The sequence below is a fragment of the Archocentrus centrarchus genome, chromosome 5, assembly GCF_007364275.1.
Source record: "Archocentrus centrarchus isolate MPI-CPG fArcCen1 chromosome 5, fArcCen1, whole genome shotgun sequence".
NCBI classification, from domain to species: Eukaryota; Metazoa; Chordata; class Actinopteri; order Cichliformes; family Cichlidae; genus Archocentrus; species Archocentrus centrarchus.
This window is the reverse complement of record NC_044350.1, coordinates 1,591,722-1,606,246: the sequence shown is the minus strand read 5'-3', so window position 1 is coordinate 1,606,246 and position 14,525 is coordinate 1,591,722. Positions and strand designations below refer to the sequence as shown.

General features: G+C 41.8%; 1 protein-coding gene across 5 annotated transcripts in view; it reads right to left on the bottom strand.

The window, feature by feature from the left end:
- The window catches only part of setd5 (SET domain containing 5), a 32,610-nt gene extending 18,290 nt beyond the window's left edge, over nt 1-14,320 (bottom strand). For 4 of the 5 annotated variants that reach the window (XM_030728827.1, XM_030728832.1, XM_030728829.1 and 1 more), the window contains exons 1-2: nt 13,910-14,320; nt 1,804-2,065 (exon numbers count right to left, since the gene is read on the bottom strand). In XM_030728827.1, coding sequence (XP_030584687.1) covers nt 1,804-1,874 — 71 coding nt within the window. In that variant the 5' untranslated portion in view covers nt 1,875-2,065; nt 13,910-14,320. The remainder of the gene's footprint in view (nt 1-1,803; nt 2,066-13,909) is intronic. The other variant, XM_030728828.1, reaches the window with a different exon arrangement.
- Between the last annotated feature and the right edge of the window lie 205 nt (nt 14,321-14,525).

Sequence of the window (14,525 nt, the reverse complement as noted above, 5' to 3'; positions counted from 1 at the left end):
CTATGCCGTAATGGACTGATATCTTGCAGCACCTGCACAGTCCCACTGCTCAAGAACCACAAGTACAGGCCCATCTTAAATTTGCCAGTGAACATCTAAGTGATTCAGTGAAGGTTTGGGAGAACGTGCTGTGGTCAGATGAAACCAAAATCGAACTCTCTGGCATCAACTCGACCCGCTATGTTTGAAGGAAGAGTAAAACCCAAAGAACACCATCCCCACAGTCAAGCAGGGATGCGGAAACATTACGCTTTGGGGGCTTTTTTCTGTTAAGGTTACAGGATAACTTCATTGCATTGAGGGACCCATGTACCCTAAATTCTTAGTAGAACCACCTTCCCTCAGCCAGAACACTGAAGATGGGTTGTGGATGGGTCTTCCAGCATGACAATGACCCAAAACATATCACCAAAGCAGCAAAGAAGTGGCTAAAGAAGCAGCACATTAAGGTCATAGAGTGACCCAGGCAGTCTCCAGACCTCAATCCTGTAGAAAATGTGTGGAGGGAGGTGAAGCCAAAAAAAACCTAAAGGATTTAGAGTGTTTCTGTAAAGAGGAGTGGGCCAAAATCCCTCCTGAGATGTGTTCTATCCTGGTGACCAACAACAAGAAACTTCTTATTGCTGTGCTTGCTAACAAGGGTTTTTTCACCAAGTGCTAAGTCATGATTTGCTTGAGGATCAAATACTTATTTCACTCAATGACATGCAAATCAGTTTAGAACATTTATGTAATGTTTTTCTGGATTTAGAGTGGAGCATTTTTGAAACACTTTGGTCTCTGTTTCTGTGTAAACAAGCAAAATCGCTACTTTTTGAAAAAACGGCGGGGTACTGGCACATGCACGCTATGGTTGCAACTCCTAAATCCACACCGCCAACTTGTGGCCTGACAATGGGAACTACAGCGTTTCCAACGTCTTGTATTTCCATGTAAACAGAGATTGTTTTTGAAATGTTTCTGTCTGAATGTGCTACTACTGAAAATGATAAAACGACACAGTTTCCACTGTAAACGTTCTTGTGTAAATGGGGCCTAAGTCTTTGAATCAAAGGTTTCTTAAATCCATCTGAAAGGGCCTTGAGGGTATGTGAAATGAACCAGAAACTGTGTTGTCTGTATCTGTCTCGCAGAGTTTGGTGTTCAGTCCACTGGTGGCTGTCTTGAGCAGATTCTTCTACAAAAGACTAAAACTGCTGACAAGATATGAGAATGAAGCTCAGAAAGTAATCTCATCATCAACTCATGCTACAATCTAAGGGGATAATTCAGCAACACTGCATGAATATAATGATCTGATTCTGGCATCATATTCATACTGTGTTAGAAACAATTAAAGTAATCCTACACATTTTCAAAAGGAAATACACTTCATTTACTGGAAACAGCCCCCCCCCCACACACACACACACACACACAAAAAAAAGCATCATAGTTTGCCCTTCTGTTGCCTGATCTTTGTAATCACAAAGTTTCCTGTTCAACCACATTAGCGATTATATTTAAAAGTGACCACAGCTAGAATATAAAATTCCACAAAAATTCACCTCTCTTTTCCAGAGGACTCTGACTCAAAGCTTATTCCATGTTCTGCAGTACAGCAGTAATACGTACAGATAATCAGGTTAAATCTGAACCTTGTTTTCCTGGCAAAGTTACATCTTAAGAAAGTTGGGAGACATTTTAATGGGTCGAGTTGATGGGCTAAACACCCAAAAAAAATAAATAAATAAATCAACCCCAGCTCAAACAGAACCTTTCCAGAACCTTGTGAGTCCCACCTAGCTGAAAGTGACTACTTACTCTGATCCAGCAGCCATATCTGAATAAGACGTTTCAGGTGTGGTGACTCCCAGTGCGATTACTATGCTCATGACGTCCAGCACAGCGACACGTGGGAGGGGGGGAAGAGGGGGAAGGAAGGGGAGGGGAAGGGGAGGGACAGGATGGGATGGGGGAAAGGAGGAGAGGTGAGGCGAGGAATCACAGGGTCCCAACTACAACAGACCACTCCAGAGGTGGGGTGCCGCCGAGCCGTAGCCCACGGCTCACGGTCATGGGGGACCTGAGAAGAATGGGCATAAGACAGAAACACCGTCAATTATATACGAATCCATTGGCTGGATATAGACAATCAACCTGCCACATGGCTCAGCATGACTTCACTAGCTGTATCAATTAAAGCATCTTACATTTTAAAATGTGAATGATATACACAGCTAACAAGTTCTGTTTGTTTATGTGTTTTGTTAGCTTTTTCTTATGCATACCTTCAAAGTTTAGATTTATTTGTTGACCAATACTTCAAGTATTTTTGTATTTATTTTTGGTTGTGTATTTCTACTTGTTTCCCATTACACTTCATTGTTAAACTGTACTCCTTGGTTTCATTTTTTTTTTAAAGTAGCGAACTGAGCTTTTCTCCCACAGAAGCCCCCCCCCCCCCCCCCCCCCCGTTGCAAGTCACTGCAGTAAACCATTCAAAGGAAAAGTGTGCACAATGCCAGTAACCTGAACACAGCTAAACTGAATGCAGCTGTTAATCATTTTCATATTTAGTGTAGTTTCCCTGCTATGAAATGAATGCATTGAAAAAGAAAAGAAAACAAAAAAAAAACCGCTACAGGCTGTGATCCTCTGTTTAGTAAAAAGCTGAGTGTCTCCCTAGTCAAATAACTTTCCTTGTGACAGTTGTTTGGTTTAACCAATAAGCCATACAGTTCATTACCATAAAACTGGTTTGGTGAATTAGTTACAGAGCTGGCTCCAACAGTAAATTTCTTTCAACAACTTCCCAAAGGTCAATATTTATGGTCAAAGTTTTAAATCCATATTCCTCATTAGACAGTCACTAATCCGACACAATAAGATGGATATAACTGACTGTCCATTCTCTAATGAAACAGAAAGCGAGGGCTTATTAATGGGGGAATTTTGCCATATTATAAACAGGCTGCCTTGATTGAATACTGACAGAAGGTTGTCATGACCACATAACCTAAACACTAACAGGAAACCCACTGTTGCACAAATAAAGAACTAAATTTGCTGAGTCATGTTGACAATAAAGGCTTCATGAAGTAGCAGAGAGCTTTTATCTGCTTGTGTCTAAAACTTAATATGGACATGGTGTGATAGGCCTGTCTCTTATCCATATGGAGGCTTTTGGCATGGAGAGGAGGGAAGGGAGGCTATTCAAAGAGCAGAAAGAAAAAAAAACAACAACAAAAAAAAAAAAACAGGGGCTTTATAGCTCTGCTTACACTCCCATCAGGTCGCACTAACAGAGAGAACCAACAGGAGGCGCTTTCGTCCCAGACACCTGGAAGGGTGAGTCATCCAACATGAGGCCCATCCCTCTTGTCATGTGACCACACTTAGCTGAAACACTGACCCACACTGCATCTTGCTCGCTCTCTCCCAGCCACCCAGACAGAAGCAGAGCTAAAGGCAACAGCTGCAGAAAGGGGAACAAGCCTTCCTGTGCTCTGTTCACACGCCAAGAAGAGGATTTAGCTCGCAGCAAGGTCATCCCCTGGGCAAACATGTAGATACATTACCTCATAACACCCCACAGAGATAAGATTCACCGCAACACAAGTTTAAAGAAGCAGCTCCTCTCTTACAACAAGAACAAACCCAACACTCAAGCAAGGCTAGTTTATTAGTAGGGATCCATGTGAATTAACAGCAACAGGATGCATGACATTTCTGTAGCCGTCCCTTGGCTACAGCGAGTGTTGCCCTCTGCTCCAGCCCCAAGGCAACCACAGAAAGATTGGGAACTTCCAATAATGTCAAGGTCAGTTCCACAATGCTCACTGTCAAGCAGAATGTCAGCTCCATACAGCTGAACACACACACACACACACACACACACACACACACACACACACACACACACACACACACACACACGTAGGTGACAACAAGGAAACAGCCACTTTATATCCATCAGATAAGGATACAAGACACAACAAGAGAAAAAAAATTAGGAACTGCTCCTTTGTAAGCATGATTTACTGAATACATAATAAGAACAAGGACAGACACACAGAGTTAACTCAAGTTTGCAACATATTTAAATATCATGGCTTATCTAAATATTTGGCATGTTGTGGACCCAAGAGTGCCTCATTCAGAAGCCACTCAAAAACCACTGGCTGCTAAGGATCCCTCTGGAAGATCACTGCCTGACAGAAATACCCACCTTAGTCCTACCCAACTCACAATGAGAGTCACTACTTGGGTTTCTTCCAAAAGAACTAGACGGAGAGTTAGGGAGGTAAATTCCATACGAAGAAGGAAAGCTTCTCTTTACCTTGCTCTCTCCTCCCCAACACCTCCCTCTTTTCCTTGTTCATTCCTCCAGCCATGAATACAGGGCTCAAATTACCAACAGGCTCAAAGTCTTTTCACTTCAGTAGAACAGAGGCCATTTTGGAGACAAGTCCGAGGGGGAGGGACATGCACACAAAATGAGCAGTATAGGAGACCATCTCTCACACAAATCTCTCTCATTTTTCTCATTTCATATAAACCCCAAGTCATCCTACATTGTACATACATCTAAATGAGTCTCTGGTTTAAATAGTGAGCACATTTCATATAGTAACAAAATCAAATCCAACCACAGGAGCAGATATTAAATAACATGAAAGAAACAAACAGATACATACAGATACGTATATTAGTATTCAAGCAACTATGTATGTTCCACACTATGAACTTTACACTGAAACAGAGCATAAGTAACTTGGTCAACATAAACATTTCTATTTCATTCGACTTAAAAAACAATAACTTGCCACGGTACTTCAAAAATAACAGCTTAGTGACAAATCTAATCTCAGTCCACATCATGTCCTCTGCAACAGCTACTGCAATATTTACTTTCCAAGACTTTTTTTAGCCAAATTATAACGATCTTACATGGTGAACAATCTTAATTTGGCATATAAACCAGTTTTCTGAGGAACTCTATAGATAATGAAAACAACAACAATAACAATAACAACAATAACAATAATATAGCAGTTCTGTCTGGATTATATTGTCAGCCACCAAGTACAAAAATGTCTGTGTTGGTTAGTGTGTAGCCATTTCCCTCATTCCCAGGTTTCAAAACTGGCGAGTTTGACTTGCATGACTTGTCTGGTGACATCATTCCCTGGCAAATCAGCGGCATGTAATCTGTTGATGTCACATTTTCAACTCAACTCAGCTCGCTTTAAACTTTAGCTGAATAGGTACTAAACAAAATTATCTCGTACCAGGTGCTACCACCTACTGGAAAACCCTAAAAACCAAGTCAAGCCGAGCCAAGCAGGCACTACTGGAAAAGAGGCATTTAGGAGACAGGTACCAGTTCAAACGTTATTGCGTCACCAGCCACTACTTGGGGCTGCAGTCCTGACAGACAGCTGTGCCCCTCTCTCTCAGCTTTCTCTGTGGATGGAGTTGCAAACAAGCAAAGGTCAAAAGTAAACCGATGACAGCACTTTCATGCTCCCAAAAAGAAAAAAAAAAAAAGAAAAAATGCTGTCAGTTTTGTCATAATAAACTTGAATATGACTAAACCACCAAAGCTATGTGTAACCATATTCTGCACCAGGATGCAGGGTTCTAACTAGCGCCCAACCTACCGCTGGTAGCTACTGGAACAGATTGCTATCATCAGATAGCTAGCTACACAAAGTGCTGCACATTTCAGCAACATTTAAAACATGATTAACGGTTTCATATAACGCCTAAAATAAACAAAATATTTGGCCAAAGTTCAACTTTGTCCATTTAATGTGTCCAGTTTTGAATGTTTTCTGTATTTTAGACTAGTCTCATTTTTTGTCTTGTTTGAACAACTAGCAAATTAGTCATCAGAAACATCCCCAGCATTTTCCGAGTTCATTTACAGTAGTTTCTCTCCTCTGTGTTATTGTGTGTTGCATTCTACACACGGAGCAGAAAAAAAGACAGTTGATTGTGGGTGCAACAAAAGCTTTCAAAAAAGTGTTAAATATAACAGATGAACAGAGTTGAGCTGACAGGAAAATCATTGTCAATAGCGTTTCATTGTTTGCTACATATAAAATATACAGAAATATGAAGAAAAGTCATGTTTTCAATTTGCCCAAGTATGTGTTTTATACAACCACAATGTGCTTGTTAGGCTAATATCAACTGTTAAACTGAAAGGAAAGCTGGGAATATTTGTAAAGACTGAAACAGCAGCTGCCCCTTTTTTAAAAATATGCAAATATAGCCACCACATTTGAGAGGACTATTAAGTTATAGCAAGTGCTGACCTTCCTTCTAAAATGAATCCAGTAACTTTCTGTCTTAAGATTTGAGTAACTTTCACAACGAGTTAAAAAAATCCTCCACCTCCGAGCCTTACAGCAGAACTATTACATAGAGGACAAACGCACAGACAATAATCACTGCTGCACATGGAGGAAATGCTGCCGTTTTGTGACCATGTCAGAAAGAAACAGCACAAACAAATCTACACTTCACTAGAGTGAGTGCAATTAAACTAACTGAACAGGAACTGGAGTATGTACTCTGGTAATGGTTCACTAGGTGGCTCGGAATGTGCCATTTTGTTTACGGTACACTGCTGACTTCAGTGTTGTAAATTCAAAATACTGTTTTTGAAGGTGTGCTACAGTAAGTATAATATGAATCCAAAGAGACAATGAATAGATGTAATGCTTTGATATGACAACAGAACTCCTACACAACAGGCACAATACAGAAACACAACCGCATGTTTTGACTGGGTGACTGCACAAATATGCCAGGGACCAATGGCTACAATAAAGTGAATTCACTGTCAGTGGAGAGCTCAGTATGAGGTTATGCAGTCATAAAATGAGACTCCTCTGCCCTCTCCTTTGTATTTATCAGATAGATAGATACATAGAGATAGATGGGTTCTCGTAAAAAAAAGAATCAAATTTTTAAAAAAAAAAGCCAGTGGCTAAACTGATAGATTTTATTTTCACAAAGATAACTACCTGAACGTGTGCATCGTTCTCAGATCATTATGTGCCATTACAATTTTGACCAAGACACTAAAATTGGCAAAGCAGGCCAATCACCATATTTTTGCCACATATAGCTTCAAGGAGACCAATAAGAGATCTTCATATACACACACACAAACATACACAAAACAAATTGGACTTTTTTAAAACAGCATGTCCATGCTCACACAGTGTCCACCTGTGCCCGACCAAGCCTCCACAACACGTACAGTCCAGTGAGATTACACCAGCCCCCTCACTCTGCCCCCGCACACATGCTTGCTGTACTAGGCAGGATATGAATATATCTGCCATTCCCCAGCACTGCGCAGGTTGAGCTGCACTCTGAGCTATAGCAAGAGGAAATTGAAGATGAAGAGCAGGCAAATCAATAGGGCCTGGCTTAAAGACAAACGGAATATGCGGTCAGGGAGAGAGCATGGCTCATTCCAGATTTTATTTCACACTCACCCAAGCACATTTACAATATAACAAAGAGATAAACACAAACACACTAAACAGGATGTAAGAGACTTTAACACAGATTTGTACCAAGCACTATAAGGTAGCTTTGCAGGCTTACCCAAACAGAAAACATCCACTGTATAATAAGCCAGTTAAGGGAGGATGTAAAAAGGTGGCTTTTATTGCAGGTATTTGTGTAGTTCATTTGCACAGTCTAACATGACTCACAATGGCTTCCACTGTGACGGTGACATAACAGCTTCTTTCTCTCCTTGGCTGTTCTCAATGGACAGGCAAAATATTATTATTATTATTATTATTAGAAGAAGAAGAAGGAGGAGGAAAATAAAGCGCTCACAGCTATTACATCAGCAGCTTATCCATTCCAAACTGTTGTTTTCTTCCCTGAAATGTCTGAACCATTCTAAATAAAACAATTACAAGATGAAACATTCAGCTGCTTGAGACAGACTATGCCTCACTGCAGCAGCACAATCGTGGGCTTCAACCACAATTACAAAGTGCAAGAGCTGCCTGAAACAGATATGGCTGCCACACAGCTACCCAGCTGAGAATGCTCCTGGAACAAACTGATCTGACTGAAGCACTGACCAACTGTTCAGGCAACTGCATACAAATATAAACAACAAAGCTTATTCTGCATGGCCTCAAAACATGTGGGGAAAGAGAGGACATATGAATAAGTGATGCAAACATCTGGTCCACACACAGCAAAAAATATATATTCTATAGGAGCTTGCAGCTGAGTTTATCCATCACTAGATAATGCCGCAACTTTAGCCATGATGTGGCTGTTGTCATGCAAGCGGTCAAGCTTCCTGGGAGCACAGTGTGGCCCGCCATTAACACAACAATGTCCAGCTGCCTGAATGGACCCAGGGCCAGACTGGAGATGAGACACACACAATAGAGAACAAAGGCCAAGTGGGTGCTGTAAGAGGGGTGGGGGAGAGAGCAGTCAACAGCAGGGCTAAGCACGACACAGAAATCAATGTTTCAAGGCAAACAAGCCAGCCACTGTCCATTTGAGACTCAGTAACCCTGAAGAGGAAAAAAGAAAGGACTAAGCAAAATTCTGACAACCTCTTTCTGACCTACCTCTACACTCATTCTCCCTCTGAAGTCAAAACAGGCTGCTTCTACTCACTGACCTAACTCTTACTGTAAATGGTTAACAAAGACAACAGGAAAGTTAAAAGGAAAATAGCTAACAGAGTTACTGTAGTCATAAACCCTAACCAAAATCTTCCCTGTTGGGCAGCTAAATAAGATGAAAATATTTAAAAAGCTTGACGCTTCAGTCTTCATGATAGTAGCATTCCCTTTAAACCACTAACAAAGGTAGTCCAAAGATATGAGCACCCCACCCTCCCACAAAAAAAAAAAAAAAAAAAGCAAACACGTTGTTAGATAAGCATAACAAACCTAAAACATCCTCTGCCTCACACCACGTGATCTCGCTGCATGACAAACACATTTACATGACATTTCCATTTCCTCTTTTGGTTGACAGTATTATCTGGAGTGACATGAGGCCTTGCCCTGCCACCACTTTGCTGCACAACACATATGCTGTAGTAGCCGGTGAGAGCCTGCACGGTGTCACTCAAAGGAGAAAAAAGAAAAACACCGGAGCTTGGCAGCCATTTTGATCTGCTGTGTTAAGGCTTTCACCGTCCCACTCAGACACTCACTTTCAGGAAATGACTGCAACATACATATAGGAGCCTGAGGACAGACAACCAAAATATGTGTGTGAGAGGAGGAATGTATGACTAAAACAAAGAGAGAACAAGTCTGGGTACAAAGGTTTTATAGAGGCATAGCACTATTTTTAGAACAAGTGTGTTATAAAAACCATGAGCCCACCAAAAAAAAAAAAAAACCTGGTTGCAGAGAGAAAACTCAAAAACTCCTAGGACAATCTGGCACCAGCCACTCATTTCCCTCTATGTTTTTAGCCCTGGTGTTGTGCATTACAGAACAGGGCATCTGCAAACAGACTGGCTTAACTTTGGTGCAAAAGTCAAGCCACTCTCTCTGCTTTTCCTTCTGCTCTGTTTTTTTTATTTGTTTTCTGGAAACTTGACAACACCCTTTGTGCAAACGCACTCAAAAATGTGCTTTTAGAGTTTACAATCTGATGTTTTTACAAACACCTGGGCAGTTCATCATCACGATTATTATTTGTTCTCCTTTTAGGTCTGCTAAAGCAAGCATTAGAGAAGGTGGTAAGGCCAGAGAATAGAAAAAGCAGGGTTAATGTGGTGAAGTCTAAAATGGCTGCCTGTAGTTCAAAAGGTGAAGAGGAGAGACAGAAACTGAATATTTGTGATTCCCCCCACCCTCCCCAACTAAATGCAAAACCATGTATCACTAAAGAGCAAAATGGGCAATGTGATGATGAAACAAAGAAGAGGAAATTAAGGACAAAACACAATCATGTAATAAAACGAGAAGAGAGCAAGAGAGAGGGAGCGAGAGACGATTACATAGATTGCCTGCTTGCCTCACCCCCCTTTCAGCCTTGTTTTTTTTTTTTTTTTTTTTTACCCTAGCCTCCTCCTCCTCCATTATTCTCCCAAGAAGCATTGCTTCTCGGCACAAAACAGAATTAACCAGTGCAGCCCTCTGCAACACTGCTCCCTCAGCACTGAGGAAGAGCCGCGCCCCATTGGAGCAGCTCCAGAGCTCTTGGACCAATAGAAAACAACACTGAGGCAGGCATCACAAGGACTTGTTTTTAACCCTGTTGTGAAAGACAGCAAGCCACATAACACACAGCAGCTACAGAGGAAATGCTACAGAGGAGAAAGTAATATGTACCTAAAAATAAATTAATCAATTAATTAAAAAAAATGTTGGACAGTAGCTCAATGATATTCTCATGCACCAGAAGATATTAAAAGAATGCTTCTTTTAAGGTTTTATTTATTTATTTATTGGGGGGGCGAGGGGTATTTGTATTTAAGGAATAAAAACATTATTAGTAATATACTGTGCAGCCAAAACACATATGACTGCCTGTCACTTAAGTGAATACAGGTATGGATGCACAGCACTGACTTGGCTGACTCGATCAGATGAGCACTGCGCGCGCGTGCGCACGCGCACACACACACACACACACACACACACACACACACACACACACACACACACACACGACACCTTATTAACATATCAATAGCTACACCTGCCCTCCATGTAATGATAGAGTGTCATCAGCATGCAAATGGCAAGCTAAGGGGATAGGGTTTTTCCCCCTCCATTCCTATTCCTCACAGTCCCTGCTCCCTCTCTCTCCCGCTGCCTGCACCCAGACAGAATCCTGTCTTCATTTGGAAATGGGCCAACATCCTGCTTTATTCCACTCTGTACCAGCACATAAAAACAAACCACAGTTTAAAATCTGTAAAAAATAAAGATAAAAAACTGTATGACCCACAATGCCCACCTGGTCTAGTTACACTTTCAAGGGCACGTCATCCAGCAGGTCCAGGTCTTGGTTTGAAACTGCTTGGTGAATATGAATGAGTGAAGCAGACTATTTCCTCACGAACATAAAAACTGGGCCAAGCTCACCATGCCTGTCTGCACATTCTTCCCATTGCCAAATTTTTAGAGGCCCATACTGGGAAAGAAAGGTCTACATCCCTCATATGGATCCACTCACACATACACACAAGTACAGATATGCTCTCAAAGACAGTCCAACTGATGCAACTCAACACCCCCTCACACACATCTCACTAAAACATAATGCGAAGCTGCTTGAGAATCCTGAAAAACCAACATGGTGGACGGCTTTCCGACAGAGCAGTAACAAGCAGTACAGTTTTAGCTTCCCTGGGGTGGTGGGTCGAGTTAGTAAGGCTTGCTGATGTGTGCGCCTGCCCCTGTCCTAAATACCAAATGCATTTCTTACTCTGCCATGTCTTTGTCTCTGTTAGTGAGTGCAGTGTTTGTTCAAGATAAGAAGGGGGAGGGGGGTGGGGTGTTCCCAATGGTTCTGAGTGGTTTGGGAGCTGCAGCCCACAATGTCTATTAAAAGATGGGAAACATATTCAGAGAATGTCAGTTGCAACCAATGAAAACAAGGCTTAGCACACTGCGATCGGGCTTCCAATAGGCATACAGATCAATCCAAATACTTGGCCCTGGCTGAACAACCCCCAGCAGGGTATGTGTAATCTTTGTACTCATGAAGCTAGGTCGAAGAGGGCTCAGTGAAGGAGAAAAACAAAACAAACAAAAAAAAAAAAAAGGTTGATTAGTGAGCAGCCAAGCAACAAATATGACTTATAAAGATTACAAACCATATAGCATTCAATGATAAAAATAATTTTTAGCCTAAAAAATTTATTACAGAACAGAACGACGATCTGAATTAAAAACAGACTGTCCCAACTGTCCCCAGCAACGCAAAAGCACCGTCTCCCTTCCTGCTTGCTGTGTTCACAGCGCCGGATTCCGGCACCGCACAACGCAAGTCTACGTGGTGCGGCTGAGCACAGAACTACTCTGGCCAGGAATTGGGCAACAGTTTGTGTTCCGAAATTTAAAACAAACAAACAAAAACACCAAATAAGACACACAGGAAAAGGCACTGTTCTGTGTGGTCGGTTGGTATCACTTCTTTTCACAGATCTCATAGAGAGCCTTATTTTACCTAAAACTTCAAACTGGAATAACAAGCCAGAGCCTCGAGCCCTTTCAACCCACCCGTCGGTGAAAACAAAAAAAATTCTGTCATAATCAGAAAAAGATTAAGAATACCAAACACCACAAAGGGCGGTGAGTGAAAACGTATCAAGCAGCTACAGTGATCTTTGACTGGAGTAAAAGTTGTGATTGCTACTTTCAGACTCCAACAGTGCTACTCACACGCTGGAATAAAAAAAATGGAGGCTAAAAAAGGAAACAGCGCTCCCCTCTCTAAAATACCACCCATTTCTCTTAACCGCCACCACCGAGGCTGGGGGTTGGTAGGTGGGGGGAGGTGAAGAACAGCAAGTCAGTACCCAACAACTCTGGTTTTCTGTTTGTTAGATCCTACGTGCACAGGGGGGGAAGAAAAAAAAAAGAAAAAAAACAAGAACAAGAAGCACACACGGATAAAACACAACCCGAGCTTTTTCAGTATGAGCAACACACCCGAGCGAAGCTAGGAATGCTGCCAGACACAAATGCGTTAACATGATGTAGCAAACACCATCATAATATAGATACCGTATTTTCCATAAAACTCCACAGAAATCCACAGGATTTCCGTTTGGAAACACGTTCTCGTGTGTTTACACATTCAAGGCTTCTCTGCGTGTGTGTGAGCTGTGAAGCACTGGTTCAAAATAAGGACGCAATTGTCCGCAGAACATCCAGAAAGTTAGCCGAAATGCTAGGATAGCATTTGTTGCCTCTGCTAACATTCACCAACGCAGCAGCTGAGTGCTGAGATACCGTGAGTTGCAAATAATGAGTTCACGATTTTACTTTCAAAAACTTTGACAATTTCTTAGTTACGTAACACTATTTAACACAACACTGTCAAAAGAACAACGCAACAAATAGTTAGAAAAAAAAAGTTTGCATTCTTTCCGTGCGCGGTCTGGTTCTTAACTTTCAAGCCCTACAGAGTTTATATTTACATTTATATTCTACACCAACACTAACACATTTCTAAAAACGCCAGTGTGTGGTGTGCTGTTATTGACGTTTTGACTTTGGAAGGTCTGCCTCTGCGGAGCCTCGTTATTCAAACTTAATCAACAAACCTAAGTATATTTATAAATGGTTCTAAACGACACTAGTAGCCTAGTGTTCCTGTAGCAAAATACAGTTCCAGTAATTACTCAAGTAATGTGAAAACGATAGTCATCTGGGACACGTTTAGCTTTGGGATTAAGACAAAAACAAGCAAAAAAAAAAAAACTGAAGGAACCCCTTATGGCCTAGACGTTACACGAGTCAAACTCATGTAAACTTGCACGATGGTACAACCAGCTTTAGGGATGTAGTTGAAATAATGGTCGAACATAAGCTGTTAGAAAACTAAGACTGTGATGGATTCCCAGACTACCGAGCAAGCCATCAAAACCAACACGAGGAGCTGGTGAAAAGGGCACGGAAGTCCAGACACAGCCCGGAGCAGCCCTGTGAGGCAGATCATCGGTAAAGGTAGCTTCTTAGCCAGCCAAGCGAGCTCCTTGGAAGTGAAAACCAACTTGTTCTAATAAACTGAAGTGGGCGCTAGGTACTTAGCTAGCTAAGTTAAATAGCTTCGTAGCTGAGGTGGACAGAGTGGAAACATGGTTACTTCATATATTAGTTATATTTACAACCCTCGTATATAGAGAGAATTATATAACCAACTGACACAAACCGTAAATACTCACCTAAAGAGGCATTCCAAACTTGTATAAACGAGGCAATTTCATGTACAGTAGAAAATCCTTATAGCATCCCAACATCAATTCCAGTCAGACCAGTAGGCCTGTAGTTCGACCTCGGAGTCTCCTGTATCCTTTGCCCTTATAAGTGGCTCCCTCTCCAGGGTTAGGAAACAAACTTCTCAGGGTCTCCCACGCATAGACGGAAAGTTAAATTCCCTGTGCTGTTCACGTGCACTGCATCCATTGAGTATCTATAATAGATCCCCGGTAAATACATCAATTTATTTTAGTGTCTTATATATTTACAGTCGCTATTTATAATGGGGTATAGGCTGCTGTATGTGATACAGAGCTCTGATTCTGTCTCGGTCCTTACATTCGTAGAGGCGCCCATCCCCCTCCTCACCGGCATCGACCGCGGGTCCCAGCGAAACTGACACACAACCACGCTACGGGGTTTCCCTGGCGACCGTGCAGGGGCCCTCTCCTTGGGCGGCCCTTGCTGCTATTTCCCGCCTCTCGACAGTGATTCGACTCCAGTATGTCACTCATGTTACGCACGAGATGTGCGTGCAAGTCATTGGTGAAAGACAGCGTCGATTATTTGTTTCCATTTACT